This window comes from Gigantopelta aegis, chromosome 4 (assembly GCF_016097555.1).
Source record: "Gigantopelta aegis isolate Gae_Host chromosome 4, Gae_host_genome, whole genome shotgun sequence".
Lineage (NCBI taxonomy): Eukaryota > Metazoa > Mollusca > Gastropoda > Neomphalida > Peltospiridae > Gigantopelta > Gigantopelta aegis.
The window spans coordinates 68,446,567-68,474,566 of record NC_054702.1 but is presented as its reverse complement, the minus strand read 5'-3'; the positions used below and the strand labels follow the sequence as shown (position 1 = coordinate 68,474,566).

The window sequence follows — 28,000 nt, the reverse complement described above, 5'->3', positions numbered from 1 at the left end:
GTTGCAAACGAACCACTACGCATTTTACATGGATTATAACTAATTTTGAGTAGAATTATGGAAATATATGGTGAAAATGTCTCAAGTTAGCACATTTTACTCTAATATCTCTATAATTTTTGCCCGAATTTGAGGGTTTGCTCCAGATTTAGGTGGGCGGAACAACTACCCCCGCCCCCTGTCTCGTACGCTTATGCTTACAATAAGTGGTATACAAATGAGGTCAAAATGAAGACCTGAGTAGTACTAGTTATCTATCGTACATAAGATATGTATGTCAAAAAAGCCAAAACATGTCCACTTGCTTAGTATACACGTGTTCGAGCTCTCTGTTATAAACACTTAATTATTTAGTCATTAGATGATATAATCAGACAGATCTACATTTTAAACTCAAATATGAATTATATAGTGCGATGAAAAACGAACCATACAGAACAAACATGAGCCATACAGAATGAGTTGGTAAAATATAAAATACTGTAGATACAAAGAGACAAATATTGGATCTAAATATAAACTTTAGAGCTGTACGTTGTCCTCGAATAAACTTGCAATGTCATACATGTTTGCTTTGCAGTATCACGGCCCACTGAAACATTATATAGTAGTCGACCGGTAGGCATCTTACTTTTAAAATAATGAATGAATGAATCAATGAATGTTTAACGACACCCCAGCACGAAAAATACATCGGCTATTGGGTGTCAAACTGTGGTAATGCAAACAAAGTGATGATCAACATCAACATAAAAATTCAAGATTTAAAGAAAGAAAAAAGTCTCTACGTGTGAAATATTTAAAATTCTTCAATTGGAGTTCAACTGGATATCCACTCTGAAAACAGATCTTAACCATCCATGATATAGATGGCTCACTCATTTCAAGTCTCTACGTGTGAAATATTTAACATTCTTCAGTCTGAGATCAGCTGGATGTCCACTCAAACAGATCTTGGACAAAAACACCTTAAACCGGAACCATAGTCAACCATGACACACACAGTTCGGGAATTAGCCTGAATCCAAGTTTCTCGTGCAACCTTTTTGAAGCCGGGTTACTCTCATCAATACAAACAACAGGACTTTGTCCGTTGGTGACGTAAACATTTGCCAGCTGAGATATGATCACCCTGCCATACCCTCGTCCCCTGTACTCCGGTCTAACAAACAACATCCCCAGCGAACCCCAAGACTGTCCCAATGCGTAGCCAATGAGGTTATCTTCCTTGTCCACCAGGCACCGAGAGGGGAAGGAATCTAACAATTGTTTTACGAGACCGGGAATACCAGGAGATGTGTATGGCCAGTTGACTGTGATGGTTTCTACCACCTCATTACGAGACTCTAACGATTTCATGTTCAGATGTTCAGGAACTGGTCTGCAAAGATATATTATAAAATATTAATGGCTATCACTTGTACTAGTACTATTAGTAGTAGTATGTTAGTAGTATTAGTAACTGTCGCAGTGTTAATCGTAGTTGTAATATTTTTAATTTGCAACAGAGAAGTTGTAGTGAAAACAGCAGTAGCTGCAAGCAGTAGCAGTAGTAGAAGCAACAGTAGCAATAGTAGAAGCAACAGTAGTAGTAGTAGTAAAAGTAGTAGTAGTAGTAGTAGTAGTAATAGTAGTAGTAGTAGTAATAGTAGTAGTACAGTGAAACCTCTCAAAACCGGACCCTCTGTAAACCAGAATTCCCTCAAAACCGGATACTATACAGTCCCTTTTTAAAAACCAGGACAGAACTTAACCTCTCTAAACCGGATCCCTCTTAAAACAAGACATTTGTCTTGGTCCCAAGGATGTCCGGTTTAGATGGGTGTCACTGTAGTAGTAGTAGTAGTAATAGTAGTAGTAGTAGTAGTAAAGTAGTAGTAGTGCTGGTGGAAGCAACAGTAGTAATATAAGTACGAAGTAGCACCACCACCACCAGTAGTAGTAGTAGTAGTAGTAGTGGTGGTGGTGGTGGTGGTCGTCGTCGTCGTGGTGGCGGTGGTGGCAATAGTGCCGCGGTAGTAGTAGTGGCGGTAGCACCAGCACGGGCAGCAGTAGTAATGGTAATATTAGTAATACTAGTAGGAGTAGTAGTAGTGGTGGTTAAGGATTGGCAAGTGAACCGTAACATTTTGAAGAATAACACAGAGAAACAAAAATAAAAATAAACATACACAACGACCAGAGAATCAGAAGTAACTTGCAGAATTTGGCTGGAACCTTCTTCTCCGTGAACCCGAGAGCCAACTCTTCTGCCCTTCTCTTTTACAATGTCCAACAACTGTATGTCGATTACTAAAATAGAAAACATTGAGTTCATATCACGGTGTTACCCTATTCCTTGACATGGCGAGGTAGCTTGCACGGCCCATTGAACCAGACATAGACAGACAGGCAGACAGACAGACATATCAATAAACATACAGATAAATAAAATATAAGATATATCTATATAGATAGATAAATATAAGATATATCTATATAGATAGATGGATGGATGGATTTGGGTGGATGTATGTATGGATGGATGGATGGACGGACGGACGGACGGACGGACGGACGGACGATAGATAGATTGATAGATAGATAGTAGACAGATAGATGGATGGGTGTATAGATGGATGGATGTATAGATGGATAGAAGATGACAGGGAGGATGGATAGATGGATGGATGAATGGATGGATACGTAGATACTTGAATAGATACTCAAATGGATAGATGCATGTATGGACCATGAACATAATAATGGATTAACGAAACTGATGAAATAAAATGGATATGACTGATAGACAGGGCTTGACAAACACAACCAGACCTTCAAACAGTATTCGTCGAGACCAGTTTAGAGCAATGGGTTGTTCCAACATCATCTTGAATGCTGTTTCATCCTGACAGAAGACGCTGCACAAAGCGTTTACGTACTGGCACTGCGTTAGGAGAACAAAGGTATAGCTGAAGCAACGTGTAACCAAATATCAGAACATACATACTCCAGTGTTAATTTGGTACACTGTGTAGTGTTAGAATCATTCCACTACACCCAGTCATTCACCAAGATATAGTGTTTGCATAAGAAACAAGAAGGGGCGGGACGAAGCCCTGTGGTAAAGCGCTCGCTTGATGCGCGATCGGTCTGGGATCGAGCCTCTTCAATGGACCCATTGGGCTATTTCTCGTCACAGCCAGTGAACCACGACTGGTATATCACAGGCCGTGGTATGTGCTATCCTGTCTGTGGGATGGTGCATATAAAAGATCCCTTGCTACTAATGGAAAAATGTAGCGAGTTTCCTCTGTATGACTGGCCCATTGGGCTATTTCTCGTTCCAGCCAGTGCACCACGACTGGTATATCAAAGGCCGTCGTATGTGTTATCCTGTCTGTGGGATAGTGCATATACAAGATCCCTTACTGCTAGTCGAAAAGAGTAGCCTATTAAGTGGCGACTGTGGGTTTCCTCTCTCAATATTTGTGTGGTCCTTAACCATATGTCTGACGCCATATGACCGTAAATAAAATGTGTTGTGTGTGTCGTTAAATAAAACATTTCTTTCTTTCTTTCCATAGTAGGTCTAACTATAAACCAACTTTCATTCGCGTGTCTTTTGACGAATACACTGATCATATGCAAGAAAGTATTCTACCAACAAAATCCTACTGAAACGGACTTCGACTGTATCAGCAGAATGCCTGGTAAGTGGCGTGTTTTCAAGTGATGGATTTGACATCGACTATGTCCATTTTATTTTCCCATCTCTCTTTTGTTTGTGTACAAATAATGGTTCCACTTATTTTTACAAAATAAGGAAACAGGTACGACCTTATTAAGAAAAGGAAAGAAAGATAACGACAGCTGACAGCACATTTTAACCAGGGGGCTATTTGCTGTCTGTAATATAATTATTTAGACAATTAATTGAGAGAGAGAGAGAGAGAGAGAGAGAGAGAGAGAGAGAGAGAGAGAGAGAGAGAGAGAGAGAGAGAGAGAGAGAGAGAGAGAGAAAGAGAGAGAGAGACAGAGACAGAGAGAGACAGACAAACAGACATACAGAGGAGATACAGACAGAGATACACACAGAGAAATACAGAAGAGAAAGAGAGATAGAGACAGACAGACGGACGGACATACAGAGGAGAAACAGACAGATACACACATAGAGAAATACAGAAGAGAGAGAGAAGAGAAAGAAGAGAGAGAGACGAACAGAGAGAGAGAGAGAGAAAGAGAAAGAGAGAGAGAAAGAAAGACGAACAGAGAGACAGACAGACACAGATAGAGAGAGAGAGAGAGAGAGAGAGAGAGAGAGAGAGAGAGAGAGAGAGAGAGAGAGAGAGTGAAAGCGAGATAGGGAGAGGGGACCTAGGGAGGGACTAAGGGAGGACAGATAATATATAGCACAGCCTTTGACGAACTGGTTAGGGTGAGAAAACCCGTTTTCATCGAGGGCGATCTAACCAATGACTCATTGCACTTCAGACGAGCGCTCTACCACCGGGCTACACCACGCACCCATCTGTTATCTTAATTTTAAATTTGATAAATAATTTTACACATAATTACGTAAAACACAACACGATAATAATGTTGCATACAATTACGGTGTAAACACGATGAACTGTTTACACAAACCTTCGTTTTCGAGGGATCTGGCTTCGTAATGACAACTTTAAAATCAGGCCACTGATCGACGACAAAATCTATACCAGGCCATTTTCCCGAGAGCACTGCCTTAAGATCACTATGCACCTGCAGAGTATTGAATAAATACATTTAAAAGATAATTCTAAAAACACATTCAAAAGCTAGAAATAACATTGTGGTGAGTGAAAAAGAAAGAATTGCGTCTCAGTGACCTTTTCTGTCCTGGACGAAGGAGTCGGCCAAAGTCGACACCTGCGTCCATGACAGGCGTGTGCTACAACAGCTTGTTCTGAATGTTAAAACCTATGACCTGACCTGATCTGACCTGACCTGAATCAGTGACATGGGATTATTATATACAGAAAAAAAGAGAGAAAAAAGTATTATTATATACATTATAATAATAATAATTATTACAATATAATAATAATTATTATAATAATAATAATAATAATAATAATAATAATAATAAAATTGAAATATTTGGTGCAAATTGTCTTTATTAACCTTATTTAATATTTACTATTTTGTATGTTATATGATCATAAACAACTGTAATAGTTTTAAATTAAATAATGTTTATAATATGTTTAAAATAAATAAAATAACCCAGGTATAAAACCCAAACAGACCCAGATAGTGACCCGTTGTACACCGACAGCAATCAGTGTTAACGTGAACCGGGGCGGGACGTAGCCCAGTGGTAAAGCGCTCGCTTGATGCGCGGTCGGTTTAGGATCGATCTTTGTCGGTGGCCACATTGGGATATTTCTCATTCCAGCCAGTGCTCCACAACAGGTGTAGCAAAGGCCGTGGTATGTACTATCCTGTCTGTGGGATGGTGCATATAAAAGATCCCTTGCTGCTAATCGAAAAGAGTAGCCCATAAAGTGGCGACAGCGGGTTTCCTCTCTCAGTATCTGTGTGGTTCTTAACCATATGTCTGACGCCATATAACCATAAATAAAATGTGTTGAGTGCGTCGTTAAATAAAACATTTCTTTCTTTCTGTTAACGTAAACCGCTACTATTAGGTGTATAACAACGTGTGTATATATATATATATATATAAATCTCAATATAATTTTAAACCTGATTCGCGAACGTTTCCAAGCACTGTTCAGTTGAACGCAGCCCTGTTTGAAATAGGTTATGGCAGTACACATGTAACATAATATATGGCTAGATTGACCTCACAAATGTGACATAAAAATCAAACTGACTACGTTACTATAGTAATAATATTATAAAATAATTATACTATATACCTTTAGAGACCACGGTAACGATTTCTCCAAACGATTTAGCAGTTTGGGCAGCTGTGCCCTGTTTAAAACCACAGCCATATAGCTTGATCTTCGAAACACTTGTTTTTCGTTTTTAGTGGCAAAGCGCTCGCTTGAAGCGCGGTCGGTTTAGGATCGATTTTCGTCGGTGGCCACATTGGGCTATTTCTCATTCCAGCCAGTGCTCTACAACAGGTGTAGCAAAGGCCGTGGTATGTACTATCCTGTCTGTGGGATGGTGCATATGAAAGATCCTTTGCTGCTGATCGAAAAGAGTAACCCATGAAGTGGCGACAGCGGGTTTGCTCTCTCTATATATGTGTGGTTCTTAAAGATATATGTCTGACGCCATATAACATGGGCGTACATAGGATTTTGAAAAGGGGGGTTCCAATACATAGGATTTTAAAAAAGGGGGTTCCAAAATAGATTGCAGAGATATTGGGCATATATTTCTATGTTGAGTAAATATAATAATGTCAGATATATTAAATTATAAAAAAAGCGATTTCAGGGGGGGTTCGGTCGAACCCATCGAACCCCCCCCCCCCCATGTACCCCCTATGTACGCCCATGTATAACCATAAATAAAATGTGTTGAGTGCGTCGTTAAAAAAACATTTCCTTCCTTGAAACACTTTTATTCTACAGCAATTACTGTATGTACACGTGCACCGAGTATGGCATAATATACAGGCAGTGTGCTGGGATTATGCAGGGGATCCTACAGGCGAGTACGGTTTCTTGGGAGTTCGAACCGGCTAAAAGCGATTAATATATATACATGTGTATATATAAAATATATGTATGTATGTATGTTCTGAGCTATCGAGGTATCCATAAAAAGAATGCCCTTTAACTCAACCACATGCTTGGGGTCTACAATCTACGCGGTCGATCCTGCTTACGTGCATGAAACAGTGGGCACTGGCTAGTTTTTATTGATGTATATTGTATGTATGTCGAGGTTGAATGTTAGTGTTACATACACAGATATTAACGCACTGGCGCAAGGGATAATTAAATCCTTTCTGGCCTCACGAAACGTATCATACATACCAACCCCTCCGGCTTCACGGAAAGTGGGGAGTGCCTACCCCAGGTCCCCTGCTTCCTACGCCCATGTTTGAAATATAACATAAAGGGTCCCCAATACCCTTGTTCCACACAAGACAAATCCATGCTAATGTTTGTGTTACCCACACGTTTCAAGTACAAAAGCATCTTGACCACTGATACTTGTTAAACTCAATTTACAAGAACTTACTAGCACTATTTATCATGAAATTCTGTCACAAATCTGGACAATGGCAGGCATGGCAGCATTCTATTTAAAATTGTTGGAACTTTGAACTTTGAACTTTGACCCAGTGAGATGGTACTTGGCATAATGCTGCATCTACTTATACCAATATCCCTCTCACTAACCACTTAGAGCATTAGACAGTCAGCTCAGAGAGCTGGGGTCCAGGACAGCATGCTTGAACCACAATTAGATATAAACAAAAATATAAACAAATGAAGAATGATATACCTGTATGTATTTAGGCTTTAACAAAGAATATTAGAAAATACAAGGTAGTTCAGAAGAAAACATTATATAACAAACAATACATCTATAATTAAAATGTATTTATTTACATAAAAACAAAAAAGCAACAATGGATGTTATTGGATCAAAATAAAACTGCAATAACCCATTTATATTTACAATACGTACATCTGCCAAAAATGCATATCACAGCTTTGATATTATATGGTATTTTAAATAATAATAACAATATTTTCAAATGATTAAGAAAAACTTTAAATTTAAACAGATTTTCAGTATTATACAGTCATTAACGATATAAAAAAATAAGAACATCATTTTAACAAGTGAAGTGAAAAAGTAACAAAAAACACGAAGAAATGGAGATGCATAAAGAAACTGAATAATGCAACCCATAATTTATTTTAATACATAAAGCATTATGTACATGTAAAATTACAACAGACATTTTAATAAAAATTGGAAGAATTGTAGGAATAATTGTATTATCTAGCAGGGGTTACAAGATTTATCAAGGTCAAATGTTTGGTTAGCTGTGCATGAAACATATTTCATTTTAAAGCAATATACAAATGTACTTGTCTACATTTTTAATTTAAAAAAGTACTGGCACAAAGTAAATCTACAGTACAACATAATTGCACGCATTATTAAAAATATATAACTGTATAATCTTAATATTTATTTACTTTAGCATATTTCATTTTCACTTTCATCAAAGAATATTAAAAATGTAGCACAATTAACAAAAAGACTTAATACTGTTATTAGATTGTATTGTTGTTGTAATAACTGAATATATTCTATGTAAAAAACAAAGACAAATTTTATTTTAAAAAAAATCATTTAACAAAAAATGAGACAGTGGAATTCAAATTGAGTTATTCACAAAACAATATACAAAACACCAAGATATTACTTGCTCAAAATAAAATAACGACATTACACCACAAAACGCATACATTGCCAAAAAGCATATCACAGTTTGGGATACACATGCTATTTAAAATAATAATTGCAAGCAATGTGTTTAAATCTTAAGTATTTTTCGGAAACCGATCCAAGGGTAGTGAATTATAAGCCCTCTTTTAAAGAAATTAATTCCTTTTACAATTTATGAACCCCACCCTTGTCCTAAATTATTTAAATACAAAAGCTCTCCATTTAGAATCTTAAAGGTAACATTCCCCAATTCCTGACTACATTCATTTTCTGTTTGATATAAAATTAATTTTGCACTACTAAAAACAGCAGAACAACCAGGAAAACATTGGCATTGCCAAAATTAATACTTTAAGCAAGCTATTGTAAGAAATGTACAATTTAACAGTATAAACTATTTCAAAACTATCCTAGGATCAGTGCCTTTAATAGTTCTTTTCACAGGTACAGTAAAACCCATCTAAACTAGACACACAGAGTTTTATTACCTATGTTTCTAGACTCTGATAATCCGCATCATTCCCCACCATTCACAAAAGGCTATGTCTTTTTTTATTCCCAATTTGGACTCAAAAATTCCCAATCTGAATGTAACTAATTCCTTTTTTATTACTATATAAAGATATACTTTTTAAAACGAAACACAACACTTGACAAACACCCCTTCCCTCACCCATAACATTACTCTTTTAAATTTTAACTAAGTTTTTAAAATGAACCTGAAAATTCCCTTTTTTTTGCAAAGTAAAAGCCATGGGTATCAAGTCAAATTTTAGAAATAAAACTCTGACACATAAGACCAAGTAAAAAGTCCAGTGATAAGGCGTATCCAATTTAAAGAGGTTCATTTCTGTAGTGATATTTTAAACGGATAGTGAAAATTTTCCACTTTTGAAGGAATTCAGGTTTACTGAGGGTCCAGTTTAGAGGAGTTTGACTAATTAAAAAAATATCAAATTTTTATGGTATATACAACTATTGTTATACTTACCTGTTATATAAATATGTAAGAACAATAAGTTAATGATTTGCAAGTAAAACACAATATAAATAATAATAATAATAAAAAGTTGCACATTTTACTAATCTGTGATATAAATAGGTGAACTTCAATACTGTTAAGCAACAAGACACATTAAAATACTTAATACTGTGGTGGGTCTAAAACTACTGTAATAAAAAATAACTATTATTAATACTGTGGACTGTTATCTTTTAAGCAATTATACTAGACCTGACCTAACACCAGTTTACATAATCTTTCTTATGCAACTTTTTTTATGTACTAGTAAGTACTAAGAAACCAATATCCAAGTAAAAAGATATTGTCAAAATAAGTACCAGTTATTTGCATTTCTTTTTACATTTATCTGGATTTCATACCATATTACAATCTACATAAGATTCATGGGAAATAAGCAACATTCATGGTTTGTTGTCATCTAGACTTATATCCCCCATCATTGCTAGTGTCTTCAATGCATACAGTCTTAATGTCATGTAAGCTGTCAGGAAATGTCTCTTTAATTTAAAGAATCAATTTTTTTTAATCTTACTGTCCAGGCAAATGTCAAGCTGTCAGAAAATGTCTGTTTTAAGAATCAATTTGTTTAATCTTACTGTCCTGGCAAATGTAAAGCTGTCAGAAAATGTCTCTTTAAAGAATAATTTTTTAATTCTTACTGTCCAGGCAAATGTAAAGCTGTCAGAAAATGTCTGTTTTAAGAATCAATTTTTTTAATCTTACTGTCCCGGCAAATGTAAAGCTGTCAGAAAATGTCTCTTTAAAGAATACATTTTTTAATTCTTACTGTCCAGGCAAATGTAAAGCTGTCAGAAAATGTCTCTTTAAAGAATACATTTTTTAATTCTTACTGTCCAGGCAAATGTAAAGCTGTCAGAAAATGTCTCTTTAAAGAATAATTTTTTTAAATCTTACTGTCCCGGCAAATGCCACTTCTACTCTGGCCAGTCAGATTCTACAATAAACTTAGAGGGGTGTCACTCAGATTGTGCAATAACGGTGGAGTAATAGATACTATAATATTTAGTTTAAGATCAGTTAGATTTTACAGTATGTTTTGATAACTGTCAGATTCTATAATATGGTTTGAGAGCTGTCAAATTCTACAGTATGTTTTGATAGCTGTCGGATTTTGCCATAGGCATACGGGCTCCCAATTTTGTAGGGGGGGGGGGGGGGGGGGAAGGCAGGCTGGCTTTTGCCAGAATTAAACCAAAATGCCCGAATCTGCATAACAAGATTTATTCATATTAGCATTACTACCAAACAGGTATATAGGATTGCAAACGAACCACTATGCATTTTTACATGGAATACAACTAATTGTGAGGGTAGAATGATGAAAATACATGGTAAAAAGATCTCAGATTAGCACATTTTGCCTGAATATCTGTATCATTTTTGCCTGAATATCTGTGTAATTTTTACCTGAATATCTGTGTAATTTTTGCCTGAATATCTGTATCATTTTTGCCTGAATATCTGTATCATTTTTGCCTGAATATCTGTATCATTTTTACCCATATTTTAAGTTTTGCTCCAGGACTAGGGGGCAGTTGCCCCCACCTCCCACCCTGTGCCCCCATCTTGTACACTTATGGATTTTACAGTATGTTTTTGCGAGCTGTCAAATTCTACAATATATTTTGAGAGTTGTCAGATGTTATGGTATGTTTCACGAGCTGTCAAATTCTACAGTATGTTTTGCGAGCTGTCAGATTTTACATTATGTTTTGTGAACTGTCAGATTCTACAGTATGCTTTGCCAACTGTCAGATTTTACAATGTTTTGTGAATTGTCAGATTTTACAATATGTTTTGTGAACTATCAAATTCTACAATATGTTTTGAGAGCTGTCAGAGTGTACATTATGTTCTACCAGCTTTCAGATTCTACAGTATGTTTTGCAAACTGTCAGATTCTACAGTATGTTTTATGAGATGTCAGATTCTACAATATGGTTTGAGAGTTGTCAAATTCTACAGTATGTTTTGAGAACTGTCAGATTGTACAATGTTTTGAGAGCTGTCAAATAATCATATGACTTGAGGACTGGATACACTAGGCATTAACAACAAATGTAGAAAATGTGTAATGTTTTTTCCTTTGAGAAGTTTAACTCTATATTTGCAAAGTAACCTTTTTTGTCAAATGAACAAAACATACATGACCCACATAGGCCTGCTGATGGCAGGTTGAAGAGAATTACTTATCAGAAGATGTAATCAACAGGAGACCTCTACCAGCTTGTTTTCAACCTTCTCTGGCAACTTAAGAGCTGTGACATTTCTCAAATTGAGATTCTCGTTTGTGTGATTGTATTTGTGCAATGTTGATGACTGCGCTTTTGGGTTGGCACACCGCTCTTTAGCAAGTACTTGAAACGGCAATTCTGTATACGATACTTCGTATGTAGTATTATAATCTCCCAGCTGTGTTTGTTCCATCGGCATTTCCCATTTCTTTTGCTTTTCGGTCCACAGTCCAAAATTTGTTGGTTCATCTGCAAAACAAATATTTGATAAATAATGAACCGATCACATGTCAAAAAGTTTGTTTTGTTTATCGACACAACTAGAGCACAATGATTTATTAGTCATCAGCTATTGGTTGTCAAACATTTAATAATTTTGACATATAGTCTTAGAGAGGAAACCCACTACATTTATCCATTAGTAGCAAAGGTCTGCCCGGATTGGGCCCCTGGCCTTCCAGAGACCGAACCTGGGCGGACATGCTTGAAACCTTTGTAATATGTGAACATGTCAAAGTATAACGCAACACAGTAGCAAAGGATTTTTTTATAAGCCTGTGATATACCAGTTGTGGTGCATTGGCAGGAATGAGAAATAACCTAATGGGCTCACCACTGGGGATTCATCCTAGACAGATTGCGCATTAGGTGAGCTATGAACAGTCAAACCTGTGTCCAGTCTGACTGAAATCGACTCAGTTCAGACCAGTGGATCAGATTGACCCGTGGTAAATAGGCTCCACAGGGAGTATCGAAAAGTGGCCTTTTAAGAGGGGTAGCTGCTTAATACAGGTCAGTTTATACTAAAAGTGACATTCTAACACATGTGACTGATTAATACAGGTGGCCATTGTAGCAGGTTTTACTATCAAAATAATCATGTTAGATCAGGTACACATCCAGTTTCTTTTGTGGAACGGGGTGTCTACATGCAACTATTTAAATGGACGTTATGTATTACCAGTGAATGCAATATGCATTAAAAATAGTGGGGGGAAAAAAAAAAATCGGGAACAGGAGAGTCCAGACCCCCTCGACCCCACCCCCACCCCCCAGATCTGCACCTGTGTTAAATTACCTACAATGTAATACCTTTTGTTTAAAATGTGCTGGGGTGTCATTAAACAAACATCGATTTCCATCTGTGATTTTCAAAATGTACCAAAAAATATGTTTAAAATGCTTACGGAGTAATGGAAAATCGGACTTCTCTGGGGCCCACTGAAGTCTTTGACCATTCCACGTTCTCATCCTAGTCAACTTGGGATTCTCCTTCCACCTGCCATTGAAATGCTCGTCATAACTGGACACCATATTGCTGGAGTATTTGTTTCCGTCATGGTGGTTCAGGAGATGCTTCCGACTCAAGCCCTCGTTTCTCAGTTCCCCTGCTCGCCGTATGATGACATCTGGTTTACTGCTGCCGTAGTTTCTGAAATCAGTTCTGTGAGTGCTGTTGTGGTGGTATCTCTGTTTTGCATACTGAAAATTTTTAATGAGTCAAAGTTAAAAAATACTTCCTCTAACATATAACATATCCTAGTACATGTATTTAAATTGAATCACTATAACAATACAGTGGCTGTAATAATTTATTGATATGAAGAAAGAAAAGGTATAGAATATTTAAAATATACATATAGGTACTTGATTTTAACTGTTTTTATTTTTTATTACTGTATATTAATTTTATTTTATACCACAACTGGTATATCAAAGGCTGTGGTATGTGCTATCCTGTCTGTGGGATGGTGCATATAAAAGATCCCTTGCTACTAATGGAAAAATGTTGCAGATTTCCTTTCTAAGACTACAATGTGTCTAAATTATCAAATAGCCGATAATTGATAAATCAATGTGCTCTAGTGTTGTTGTTAAACAAAACAAACTTTTAACTTTTAACATTTATTATTTGAATATTAACATGTTGATTTAAAGGCAATCATATATTCACTAAAGCTATTTATAAATAATTTTATTTAAAAATTTAAATACACAATGTATTTGTTTTAATTAAAAAATTACAACTAAATAAATAAATAAATATGACCTATGATTTACAGAGAAAGAAGTTATTCAAATCAAATACCAAGCATACCCTCAATCAATAATCAAAGGGAGTAATGCTGAATTGTACATCATGGATGAACCAGTTTCGGTGAGCATAAGCATTCTTTCTAAGCATATCAATATTTATAAACAGACAGTTGTTATTCAAATACCTAAGGTACCTTTTTATTAGTATTTTTTTACGCTTCACATAAGCACTAAACTGGCCACTAAGTAGCTACGTTTACTGCAAGTGTGACAAAAACTGTACCATGCATCACCAGTAAATATTGTTAACTAAGCCTACATAACCTGTTTTGGTGAATGATAAGTTTAGTGCCTAATAGTGGTATATAGCTTATAGCAAAAACTTTCCAACACAACATTTTTCAGTGTTTTATCAAAACATGTATGTTGTTCAACAAAACATGCACTTATAATAATTTATAAAAAATATTTTAAATATTTTAAGGCAAATTACAAAATGGAGTCCTCGAGAACCAATATTAACCGACAACATTTTAGGAAAACGAATATAACAATTATGATGTCTTGCAATGACTGGCAATGGCAGGGCCGTAGCTATCGGGTGGGGTGGGGTGGGGGGTAAGGGTGTGTGTGTGTGTGAAAAAAATTATAGAAACTTAAAGAAAATTCTCTTCTTTACTGTTTAAGTAGTTTTAGACTATTAACTACTGTTGCCCCCCCCCCCCCCCCTCCCAACAAAAAATCCTGGCTCCGGCCCTGTATGGTGTTATGAATTGAGCAAATGAATGTTTATAATGGTAAAATGGTTTTGTTAAAAAATATAAGCTGCATTCCGAGTTTTAATAAATATATAAACAGATAGCTCCAGAAATATGTTTACGTTAAAACATATAAGGACCATATATTTTTGGCAAGTATCTGTAAAGAGAGTTTTACTAGCACACGCCGTAACAATCATGTGACCTCAATAACCAGATACCAGTACAGCTGAGAACAGACAAAAATAGTTTTTAAAATTAAGTTTTCTTTCAAATTACAGTCTTTCAAAATCATAGAAAAAAGGTATTAAGAAATGTGCCGTGTTTATGAGTGGTTAAAGTTCAATCTTGCTTTCTAAGAAAGTTTCTTTGCTGTTTGTGTTTACTTTCCCCATACAAAAGTCAAGTTCGTCAAACATATTCAAATGTACGTACTGTTGCGCACAAACGATGCAACCTGACCGAAACAGGACAACGGACGATATAACACGCATATTTCACCCCCAGTGTTATTGTTTGGGGCACCTGCGCGATTGTATTTTGACCTACCCTGTGTCTTTCTTCGGACCAATTTCCTATTAAAACACCTGGCGAATATCGTTGTTCAATCCTCCACCCAGGAATAGTCAGCATTTGCTTTGTTAATAATAACGACATTATCAATGTTGCATTATTTTCAATAATAAAAAAAATATTTTCCGCGACAAACAACTTCTGACAGCTGATCACGGTAACTAAAGCGTCGCCGTTGCTAAGCTCTTGTGTGTAACCGGAACCAAACACATTCGGTATTTTTCGGAACCTGTCGTATTGGTTGCACTGCACCAAATATATCGGTATTAATTTGTCCGAATGATCCTCTATATTTTCAATCGGAACTACTCGATCGATTCCACGATTCTTAGATATAAATAGGCTTCATTAATTATTAATAACAAGATAGTATTTATTCGTTCACAATGAAATAATTTCAGACATGTGTTGACGTGGGCCACTTCCTAAGTAGGCCTATAGGCGTCGGAAGATGCCACAACTGCCCAGGGGTAAGGGTGAGGATGATGAGGGGGTGCAATTGTATTAAAGCGGCAGTATCCGGAATATTTTTTATTATTTAAGCATATAGAACAGAAAATCCAATTACGTTTGGTGCATATAAGAATAAGAATAATTTATATGACGCCGCACTCCGCATTGGTTTCACTACGCTGGCTTATATCCAGGTCAAAAACAAAGTCAGTATTTCGAAAGTGGGACACTTTTGACGGGCTCCTACCGATCTCGGTTTTCATTGGCTTATCACAAGTGTGGAATTCCCCAACAAGAGATCACGTGAGATTTCACAATTTTTGAACAAATTTAACTGTCTTGATTGAGGGGTCGTCTCATATCTCCAAAACATATTTATATCCATAGAGGTATGGTACAACGCCTTTCCAGGGGTCGGTGGGTGGGGGATTTGCCTTGAAATTTTGACAGTGGCCAGCTGTTGGCATACGCGTTACATGTAAGGGGGGGGGGGGGGGGGGGTGTTACTAATTACATAACGCTCTAGGGATAGAGGAAGAGGGTACTAAAAAGGTGTTTTTTGGAAATGCGCGGTCAGTCTAGGATCGATCCCCATCGGCGGGTATATAAAAGACCATGGTATGTGATATTCTGTCTGTGGGATAGTACATATAAACGATCCCTTGCTAAAAAAAAAAATGTAGTGGGTTTTCAAGGCGCGTGTGCAGGGATTTCACCGGGGTTGGGGTTATAGACTGTGTTGAGCGAAGTTTATATGGGGCCATGGTCCCCCAAAAAATACATTTCAATTTTTTTTAAGCTTGGGCAAGTAAGGGTTTCGACCTCCAATACTCTCCCCCTGCACATGCACCCGATTCCTCTCTAAGATTATATGTCAAAATTACCAAACATTAGACATCCCACAGCAGATGGAAGGAAGGATAGGATATGTTTTATTTAACGACGCACTCAACACATTTTATTTACGATTGTATGGCGTCGGATGATTATTAAATCAATATGCTCTAACTTTGATGTCGTTAAACAACCCCCTACTAACTTTACCCTTTCCAAACGAAAGAATATTTTTTTGAATTTGTCGATTTTAAGACGTAAAATTAAGAAGTGAAAACGTTCATTGTCTACTTTAGTATATTTTATTTAAAAAATATATATATGATTAATGTGTTACTAGTATACAAACTAAACTTTCTACGTTCTACTAACACTTTATAAAATATTAATTCTGAAATAGGAATGTACGATTGTCGATAATACGTTGTCAAGATCAAACCGGTTTTAACGAAATACTGAACGTTCTTCATACAGCGCAAGATTTCTCGTTTAATTTTTTTAGACGAACCCTACAATTTGAAATCGGCAAACGCACGTGTTAACTGAAACTGACAACAGGCTGTCGTTTGTGCTTTGCCGAGCTATGGCGGCACAGGCGACGAATCGAGCATATACTTTTGACGATCTCCGTTCACAGCGAACACACACAAGTTTTTAAAAGTGCACTTGAGCTTGCATTTCACATTTGTACATGATGTTATAATATGGTAACCATGGTCTTTTATATACCCGCCGATGGGGATCGATCCTAGACTGACCGCGCATTTCCAAAAAACACCTTTTTAGGTCTAAGTAATTAATAAAAAATAACATACAGTCTTGAAAAATGTTACGTAAATCGAACACAGTACCCTCTTCCTCTACCCACAGAGCGTTACGTAATTAGTAACACCCCCTTACATGTAATGCATATGCCAACAGCTGGCCACTGTCAAAATTTCAAGGCAAATACCCCACCCACCGACCCCTGGAAAGGCGTTGTACCATACCTCTATGGATATAAATATGTTTTGGAGATATGAGACGACCCCTCAATCAAGACAGTTAAATTTGTTAAAAAATTGTGAAATCTCACGTGATCTGTTGTGATAAGCCAATGAAAACCGAGATCGGTACGAACCCGTCAAGTGTCCCACTTTCAAAATACTGGCTTTGTTTTTGACCTGGATAAGCCAGCGTAGTGAAACCAATGCGGAGTGCGGCGTCATATATGCACCAAACGTAGTTGGATTTTCTTTTCTATATACTTAAATAATAAAAATATTCCTGATATAGCTGCCTTAATTTTGTCAAAGCGTTAACTTAAAAAAAAATATTCTGCAAAAATATTTGGGTATAGCTCTATACCCGTTTTACCCTCTGGCAAAAACCTCGTGTATATATGCATGTGTGTGTATGTGTGTATGTATGTATGTATGTATGTATGTATGTATGTATGTGTGTATATATATATATAATAATAGAAATGGTATAATTATAATTATTTTTAAAAATTGATAGTTACTAGTAGTAATAATGAGTGAAATTAGTATTGTTATACACCGTAAATACTAGCTCGAGTCACCTCTAGCCCTCCCTCCCCTACATATCAATAAGGGGATGTCTAGAAGTGATGTGCCTGAACCTTAATTGAATAGAAAGAAAGAAAGAAATGTTTTATTTAACGACGCACTCAACACATTTTATTTACGGTTATATGGCGTCAGACATATGGTCAAGGACCACACAGATTTTGAGAGGAAACACGCTGTCGCCACTACATGGGCTACTCTTCCGATTGGCAGCAAGGGATCTTTTATTTGCGCTTCCCACATGCAGGATAGCACAAACCATGGCCTTTGTTGAACCAGTTATGGATCACTGGTTGGTGCAAGTGGTTTACACCTACCCATTGAGCCTTGCGGAGCACTCACTCAGGGTTTGGAGTCGGTATCTGGATTGAAAATCCCATGCCTCGACTGGGATCCGAACCCAGTACCTACCAGCCTGTAGACCGATGGCCTGCCACGCCGCCGGTTAATTGAATAGAGGCACGTTAATAGAGTTTACGACGATTAGAAGTGATTCAAGCTACGTAAATACTAGTACACTGTCAATCCAACGTAAGTCCTCTGGAAACTAAAGTTGTATTTATCACCAAACATTTAAAGATATTTCATTAATATTATTAACTTCATACTAGCAGCATCTGCAATGCAATCCTTAAATGGACTGTCCTGAATTTGCAACTGTGAAGCCATTTTAAGACGTTTCCGACTAACAGAGACTTTTTAATGACTAAAATTACATATTAAAAAAAACCTTTTCTTGTTTAGAATACCAGTGTCAATATACCCAATGTGGTTGCGGTCATGTGCTGATGTTTGTAGAAGTAACTTTTTATTTTACTTCGTAATATATAGATTTGTTCGTATGTATGAAATTATTGGAAGGTAATTATAATGACAATAAACACTTTGTTTATAGAGATACCAATATTCTAAATAATCAAAAAGGCTTTGTTAGTCGGAAATATTTTACAATGGAGCAAACTTAGGACAGTTCCTTTAATTAACAAAACACACTGTAGGAAAATATAATGAAGGCAAATGAAATAGTAAATCCAAGAAAGTAGTTTACTGTTTATTTCAATGTGATAAAATATATACAATTATTAAAACAATGTTGTGCATCAGATTTTTATGCTTCATGTAAGATACTTTGCCACAAAAGTACTTGAAGTATTAACAGTATTTGTACAACACATTCTCAATCCGATGCGTATGTAGAGGGGTGGGGGTGTTCGGGCTCAAAGCAACTTTTTTTCTTTTTTTTCCTGGGGAATATGACCCAAATCCCCCCCCCCCCCCCCTCTTAGAAACTTTGGTTGCCAGTCTAGACCTCCCCTCTGCAACTATCTGCATATAGTCTCTCATGGGGTTCTGCATTATGTCAAAGATGAAACATGATCCATACAAAATGAATAACGAACATATGATATGAAACATGAATATGAAACTAAAAATGCATGCTATTTTATATATTTGAGGACAAAATTTAACATGAATATTTAACCCATTTTTGCTCTAAACCTCATGAATGAAAAAATATAATTTTCTCAAATTCAGGATTTTAGTGTTACCTCAAAAATATCTTCTGGTCTTGTTAATGAAAAGGCAACAAAAACAAAATTTCTGTTTGGATTTTAAAAATATTTAACACATTCAACTTTTATTTTTCTCCTGTGAGGTGTCATTCTTAAACTTCAATGTTTTTAATTATTAATAATTTATGATCAATTCTTATTCAAAAGATGAGCTTCCAGCAAATCTATGTACTAATTTCACTTAGTCTAACTTTATCCTTCATTCACTCAATATACTGAGATAATATGAACATGAATAACAAACAAATCTACGTGTCAGGACACTAGTATATATATATATACATGTATTATATATATATATATATATATATATACATGTATTATATATATATATATATATATATATATATATATATACTCTTCAAAAAAAGTAGGGGAACTCTAATAAGAATTTACAATTGCCAAAATTGTAAGGTATATTAGCTGTGGGGAATGGTTATATGATAATAGTGAATTAACTGGGCAAACATTACAACCAATAGTACACTATTAAAGTAGATTTTATGACCACCAAAGATCTTGAAGGACGATTAGGGTCAGAAGTGAAATTTGAAAACTGACGTTTTTTTATTAGTAAATCTCAAATTAAAACAATAAAAATTACTAAAAACAAAACAATAACAACTGTATGATCAACAGAATGAAAAAGATTGACAGAAATAATGTTCCACAGTGAATATCAACCTTCCTGGAAATTGTCCACGTGCACATGTACGGGGCAAATGTGTGATGCATGTGCAAACTATGGAATGTGTTTTGGTGTTTATAAACAGATCTGAACGTTCTTTACTAGGATGTCTATGGTCAAAACGTATGTTCAGTCTAATAGTTGATATTAACATTAATATTTCAGGTTCCCCTACTTTTATTTAAGAGTATATATATATATATATATATATATATATATATATATATATATATATATATATATATATATATAAAAGACTAAACTTGTTAATTTTTTACCATTTCAATGCAAATCTGATATTGAACTACAGTTTTATAATGACATCACCACACAACTGTACTGATTAAGGAGGCGTGTAATGAGTACAACAGTAGTGCTCTCTAGAGATGGACTCATTTAGATGTTTCTGTTATGTAACGGACCATAAGCTGCTAATCAATAAGATAAATATATCCCACGGATTTCTTCTTTAGATACTGTCACAATTACAATGTATTAAGGTGACGCTACATGATACAAGTGCATTGTATGATAATAGCCAATTGCATAGCAACCAATGAAATCGTAATGATGTTGGCCATTCTTGTATGAGGCACTCGCATCTTATGGTGTCACCATTAGACACACATTAGCTATAGTTTAAATGTGATGAAATGTCATTAAAGACATTCCTTTCCTTAAAAAGAAATCTATATTACTGTCAATATAACACAATGTATTATAGAATCTCAGCATCGGAAGGAAGGAAATGTTTTATTTAAGGACGCAATCAACACATTGTATTTACGGTTATATGGTGTCAGACATATGGTTAAGGACCACACAGATATTGAGAGAGGAAACCCGCTGTCGCCACTTCATGGTTTACTCTTTTCGATTAGCAGCAAGGGCTCTTTTATATGCACCATTCCACAGACAGGATATCACATACCACAGCCTTTGATATACCAGTCGTGCTGCACTGGCTGGAGCGAGAAATAGCCCAAAGAGCCAGTACCCTACCAGTCCAACTGGATGGAACTATATATTTAACACATGAAACAGATGCGGGAAATATACTATAGTTTATTTATGATAAAATGATAAAAGAAGTTACTTTTTCAACCATCTTTGTTTGTCAGTGTAAAATAATAGTTTATTTATCGAATGGATGAGAGAAAGAGACTTCCATCATATGTGGTAATGTGGGACAGAAAAAGTACACCCCCGGTGGTGGAAATTTCGACCCAGGGACACGACAAACCTCGTCCCGGGTCGAAATTTTCACTATCCCATATGACTGCATATGATGGAGCCTATTAGTAATGCCTGAAAATATTAAACTGAAATTTGTATACAATTTTATCATACATAGTTACATATCAAGTTTAATTTTTATGATGATTGGCCAATTTGTGACAGAGTGATGACCTTTGAACTTAGGAGATAAGAAAATGTGTTGCACCCAGTAGCGGACATGTATTACTTTAGCAGTACTCTCAGAATGCTTGTTATTTCTAAAAAAAATAGTTATTTTTGAAAAATTAACTACTATTTGGGTGGTTTTATTTGAATTTTTTTTAACATAAACAATGATCTTTTGTTATACAACACATTTCGTTTTCTAGTTATCTCCAACATTTTAACCTTTTGGAAGGAAGTACACTTGCATTTATTACACAGCAAAGAAACAAAGGATTTTGGGTGCCAAAATTAAAATCTGGTTTAACCAAGAAAATGTGTTTTTGAGATTAAAATGTAAATGGCCTCCTCAAGTCTGTAAAGACTAAAACAAACATCCACTAGCTCAGTCATTGAAATTCAGATCATCTTGTGATGTCCATCAGTATAGTACAAAGAATAACAATGTAAATACCTGATAGTGATAAAAATGCCATTGCAGATTAATTTTGCAACAGCTTTTTGTGGTAGCCTTCGTGGATTTCAAGGTCTGCTAACTCTTTCACAACAATGGTCGACAACAACAACAACAAAAAGAAAAGCCATGGTTAGTTGTTATTAGACAGAATGGGCAGCTCATCTGTGTAATAACTAACCATACCCTCCACCCACTAAAACCTCAAAACTTTGCCATCTTACCCTCTTGAATCATCACTTAATGTACAGTGTTTGACAAATGTTTGAGAAAGTCACTATCCCTCATAGAAGCTTTGGCTAGTGCCGTATGTATTATAATATTATAGAGGATAATTTCCACTAGCCTGGATAGAAGGCAGGTGGATTTGTCAAACACTGACTTACATCAAAACACATCACATTCCGGCTTGCACACCACAAGCCCATGAATAATCAGAATATTAATGGAAAGGTAACCAGATTATTCATATTTATTCTTTGGATGATGAGGCACTGCAAACACGTGTCCCATCTCAGTGTTATTATCATTTTGTGTAACAGCCATTGTAGGTGCTGGATAATTATGTCACACTAAAAATATTAGTAAAAAAAAATTGGAACTAAGGTTAGCTCCCTAATATAATAAAACAGAGCAGAACTCTACTCACATTAACAAAACCCAAATATCTTAGGTAAGTTACATTGTACAGCATGTCATGATAAAAAAAAAAGGGTCACTATTTTTAAAGTTGCAGTATGTAATAAGAAACAACCATTTCTGAAGCAGAAAAATGTGCAATGATGAATGCTGACTTAGTAAATTGCACATTGGGAATAGCAGTGATATAATTATTTTAAAATGTGATGGTTAAGACTTGAGAATTCATGAATCAGCACCAACATCGTCCATGGCTTTTTTCAGCTCCTTTACATAAAGGCTCTGCCGATCGGAGAATCCTAGTTTTCCTTTGCCAAATGAATTTGGACCAGCTGCAGTTGGTGTATCCCTAAAAGAAGAAGAAAAAATATTATTTCTCTAGCCGAAGACACAGAAGTCAGTACTTGAAGATCTGCTGAAAATTCTATAAACTCTCAGTAAAACCACTGTTTGTGTTAAGTAGAGTGAACCCACAATTCGCATACCATTTCTGTTGCTATATTTCAATGTCTGAATGAGCATGCATTTAATTAAATTATACAGTCAGAGTTTGAAGGACTAGCTCTGGGTGCAAAGAAAATTTCTCCAAATTATCTCTTAAACTTAAAAAATAGCAGAAATCTAGTTAATTCTGTAGAAAAATATGAATTATTACATGAAATTATTTTGCCAAATTGAAATAAAATTCACCAATTGTATTAAAAATGTGCAACTGGTGAAGTTGGCGAGTGTCAGGGCTAACCCTGACTTGTTACAAAAAAAGTAAAGTTTGTTTTATTTAACAATGTCACTAGAGCACATTGATTTTTTATCTTATCATCGGCTATTGGACGTCAAACATATGGTCATTCTGACACTGTTTTTCAGAGGAAACCCGCTGTCGCCACATAGGCTACTCTTTTACGACAGGCAGCAAGGGATCTTTTATTTGCGCTTCCCACAGGCAGGATAGCACAAACCATGGCCTTTGTTGAACCAGTTATGGATCACTGGTCGGTGCAAGTGGTTTACACCTACCCACTGAGCCTTACGGAACACTCACTCAGGGTTTGGAGTCGGTATCTGGATTAAAAATCCCATGCCTTGACTGGGATCCGAACCCAGTACCTACCATCCTGTAGACCGATGGCCTAACCACAGCGCCACCGAGGCTGGTGACCGACTTGTTACAGTGTCCATGTTTGTAAACAGCTCAATATAGATCTTTTCTCCCATCCCTAGCCATGCAAGACAGGCGTATTCCATAACGTCAGCCCATGCGGAATAAATCAGTCTTGCATGACCACGTGACTTCTGTTGTTTGAGCTGATATTAACATTGGGTGACGTCACGTAAACGGCAAAATAACGCAAGAAATGCTTTTTATATTTCATAAAAACAAGGATGAATGAAATTATACTATCATTTTCGGTTTATACTTTTAGTTTAAACCATTTTTGGGTACGATCTTTTCAATGGTTATGATTATTTTATTGTAAGTTACAAAAAAAAAAAAAATAGTTTTTTTTTACGTTTAACCAAAATGCTTGTTTTTCATCTACTGGATGGGAGAAAAATAATCCTCCATTATATATCCATGTGGGAGCCTCGTCCCTGACAACAAATTATGTACCCAGGGGTGGAATAGCTCTGTCCCACATGGACACATATGGAGGATTCTTTTAGTAACAATGTTTACAGGGGCCAGGCTAAGTTGAGTAGTTTTTGTTTTAATGTGGTGAAGCATTGTGATAACAGCTAACTTTTGAATTTGAATGACATTAGTATACCAATTATGTCACTTTACAATAATAATAAACTGGATACATATTTCTGTTTTCAGAACCCTGAAAATTCCAAGAAAAAACTGCTGTTAAAAATCTTTTGTTTGAGAATTATAATAGCACCCAACTGTATGAGGAAAACATTGCAATTAAATTTTTTTTAATATTTACGAAATATGGATTTGATGTGAAATTACGGTAAGATATGTTATACTTATTGTGTATGAAGCCAAAACAATGGTACGAAAAGAGAATGTCGTCGACACTAATTTATATTATTAACAGAGGACTAAAGGCGTGTTACAACATAACAGCCCACTCAAATATATTTGAATATAAGGAAGTATATTTGATATCATTCTACCAGACAAAATAATACATGCATATTAGTTCACTGTACCGAACAATTGTCAGTCGTCTGGTCACCTGAGGTATAGACTTAGATACTAATTCTACAAAAATAATCCATTGGAAAACCATCAATATATTATTATTAAAAAGAAAATGTGATAAGATAAATCTGCTATTTTGGTTTCTTTATAACTATTGGTAATTTCTCCTTTCAAAGCATTAACTTAGGAGTAGTTAAACTTAATAAAGGCCAATAAAAACAACTTCCACTGGCCACCATCATTGTTAGATATAGTTTGGAACCGTGCTGTACCTGCCAATATTTTTCATCCTCATTTTCGCTGCAGCTGGCATTTCCTCCTCCTCACTCTGTCAAGACAATTCAAAATAGGTTTTATTTAGTTATTTTAATTTTTGTGTAAACTTATATTCAATTATGGTTCAAGTATGCTGTCCTAGACAAAATTTTCAGTGGTTTCAGGGCACAATATTTCACATGACCGTTGTTCTGTTAAACAACTTTAAATTGAAGTGAACAGATAGTTAGTTATTTGATGAATCATTACATTAAAACAAATAAGTTGCAAACTTTGAATCATTGGGGAAAAAAATTCATGCATTCCAAAAATTATAATAAAAAATTATTATGTCATGACAAATCATTTTGTTTAAAATACATTTTGAAGATCATTGTAAATTAAAAAACAAATCATAATTGAACCTTTAAACATTAACAAATAATGCTGACTACATATAGCTGTTATATACAACAAATATCTCACATCTTCATCATCGTTGAAAACAGCAGCAACAACAGAACTCTTCTTCACAACTGGAAGAGGTGCATCCTTTTTCTAAACAAAATCAAAAGCACAAATTTAACACTATGTGCATTCTTAAGACACTTAGGTGTACATAATGACAAATTATTTACTGGATGTCAAACATTTGGTAATTCTGGCATGCTGTCTTCAGAGAAAAACATTACATTGTATTATTAGCATCAGGGTATCTTTTATATATGCACTTTCCCCATAGACAGGACAGCACAAACCACAACCTTTAAATGTGAAATAACAATTTACCTTGTGCAGTAGCAGCTTTCAAAAGAAAACCCAAGCATTTACTGTGCTTCAAACCATGTACCAAATTACTATCAGGACACAATAATGCTTACCTGAGATGCAAGTGCTAGCTTGACGGGAGCAATCGGCTTCTTAGGCAGCTTAGAGTCTGGTTCTTTGGTTGTATTAACAGCCATGGAAAACTTTTTCTTTTCTGGTATTGCTGCATCGTTGGCTGGGGTCGACTCTGGGTGTTTTCTCTTCTTGGGACTGCGGTGAGATTCGTCATCATCGTTCTGCTCTGTGCCTGGTTAATTTGAAATACTGGGAAATTTGAAACACTTTGCCACAAGGATTGTGACTGAACAGCAACTGCGAAATGTAAGAAAAAATAACACAAAATGGACAGAAATAAATAAAAGTGCAATAAAGAGAGAGAGAGAGAGAGAGAGAGAGAGAGAGAGAGAGAGAGAGAGAGAGAGAGAAAAAAAAAAAAAATCACAGTGAGAAAAAGGGTCTAATTACAGACTGGCTGCCACCAAATGATTGCTTATAAATGTACAGCAGTTACAATAACAGATCTTTCCTTGCTAAAGATAAGGAAGTGGGTAGGTGGTGAAAGTTGGTAAAATAATCATACTGATAACTCGCAAACAAAACAAGAACTGAATCAGTGATAGAGAATAACAATGATGATCAGTTGTTACAAAGGTAAAACAAATCCCGGTTGTTTTGCCCTAAAACCTGTTCCAACTGGAGTAATTTTGCCTAAATATTCCCGTTCATCCTGGGTTGTTTCATTTGCCCTTATTCCCTGGGTCGTTTTGGTCCAAAATTTTAAATATAATCACTGTACATTTTATGTGTCAACGTATTCATGTGTCAAATATGAACAATGTACATATCCTGTTTTTGTCTTCGGGCTGTAAAGTTGTTTTATCTGCAATTTAGAATTCATTTGTCATTGATAATAAATTCATTGCAGAGGCTTTTTCTCTTCTTTTTTTCAGTTAAGTTATTTTAATGGAAGATTACGTATAGATCTATATATCAGTAGCATAAACCAGCAACTTACGTGTACATGTACCTGTAGGTATTGGATGTATAAGGTTGAGAATGATATTGTTTCATAGGGACCAGTACACAATGCATACAGTACATATAAAAATTATTAATAATAAAAATAATATATCACTGGTGACTGATCCCATGGCTAGTGAATTTTTAGAACATTTTTGAAGCCCTGAGGCTGATTAGGCATAGATGTTGTACAACAAATCTGGAATGAATATTGATTTAGACAATTTTCACATGTGGTCGAAAGTTTCATCACAGAGGGTGTACTTTTTCTATCCCACATGACCGCATATCATATGATGGAGTCTTTTTCTCTCATTCATTCGGTAAATAAACCATTAGTTTGCTATTTTACACGAACAGACAAATCTGGCTGAACAAGTAACTTTTTTATTTGACCATTTTAATATTTTTATCATAAATAAACTACTTTTGCAGTGGCCTGACCAGACTTTTGGAACAAAATGACCTGGGGTGAACAAAGACTCGGGTAAACCAGTAACAAGGGGCCGAATAGTGCAAGGTGCACATTAAGTTAATGATCAAGTCAATACTTTTCTCAATCACTTTCTACATCGGTTGGGGCTAGGGGCCAAAGGGCAAAACAACTAGAACTACGGTACCGTACTTAGACACCACTACATGGTGAACAATTCATTAAGACAGATTTGGACTTTCTTTCTGTTAGTATTGTCATTTACTGCTTTTCTTCACATCTGTATATATGTCAACAGACAATAAGTTCTGAACAAGCAGAAAGGAAATACCACGACTTTCGATTTATCATGGCACAGCTATTTGGCCTTCACGTCAACTGAATTTTTATTAGTCTGCTTTCAGAATCCGTGTTTATTCAGTAATCATTTGACGGCTAATTTGTGTGATTTTACCAAGACTTTAATGTAGAACTCTATTTGTTTTAAAAAAATGCATCTTGCAGGAGGCAAAATGCTTAATTTATGTTCCAAATCACCTGCAACTGCTTGCTCCGCCATATTGAAAAAGGGAGCATCAATTGGACCAAATAGCTATTTAATTTTTTCTTTTATTAATTGTGTTATAA

General features: G+C 35.7%; 3 protein-coding genes across 3 annotated transcripts; all 3 read right to left on the bottom strand.

Moving 5' to 3' along the window:
• Positions 1 to 14: 14 nt before the first annotated feature.
• LOC121372532 (glycine N-acyltransferase-like) lies at positions 15 to 6,009 on the bottom strand. Its single transcript, XM_041498900.1, has 5 exons — positions 5,910 to 6,009; positions 4,630 to 4,746; positions 2,815 to 2,926; positions 2,172 to 2,292; positions 15 to 1,381 (listed from the first exon to the last, which is right to left on the bottom strand). Exons 1-5 carry the CDS (start codon positions 5,985 to 5,987, stop codon positions 970 to 972), a joined length of 840 nt encoding a protein of 279 aa, XP_041354834.1. The 5' UTR covers positions 5,988 to 6,009; the 3' UTR covers positions 15 to 969.
• A 4,731-nt stretch (positions 6,010 to 10,740) lies between these two features.
• On the bottom strand, positions 10,741 to 15,235 carry LOC121372213 (uncharacterized protein C1orf158 homolog). Its single transcript, XM_041498498.1, has 3 exons — positions 15,045 to 15,235; positions 12,888 to 13,182; positions 10,741 to 11,949 (listed from the first exon to the last, which is right to left on the bottom strand). Exons 1-3 carry the CDS (start codon positions 15,150 to 15,152, stop codon positions 11,672 to 11,674), a joined length of 681 nt encoding a protein of 226 aa, XP_041354432.1. The 5' UTR covers positions 15,153 to 15,235; the 3' UTR covers positions 10,741 to 11,671.
• A 6,000-nt stretch (positions 15,236 to 21,235) lies between these two features.
• Positions 21,236 to 27,936, bottom strand: LOC121372212 (PEST proteolytic signal-containing nuclear protein-like). Its single transcript, XM_041498497.1, has 5 exons — positions 27,911 to 27,936; positions 25,974 to 26,167; positions 25,579 to 25,650; positions 25,110 to 25,165; positions 21,236 to 23,031 (listed from the first exon to the last, which is right to left on the bottom strand). The coding sequence occupies exons 1-5, from the start codon at positions 27,930 to 27,932 to the stop codon at positions 22,908 to 22,910; spliced, it is 468 nt and encodes a 155-aa protein (XP_041354431.1). The 5' UTR covers positions 27,933 to 27,936; the 3' UTR covers positions 21,236 to 22,907.
• Between the last annotated feature and the right edge of the window lie 64 nt (positions 27,937 to 28,000).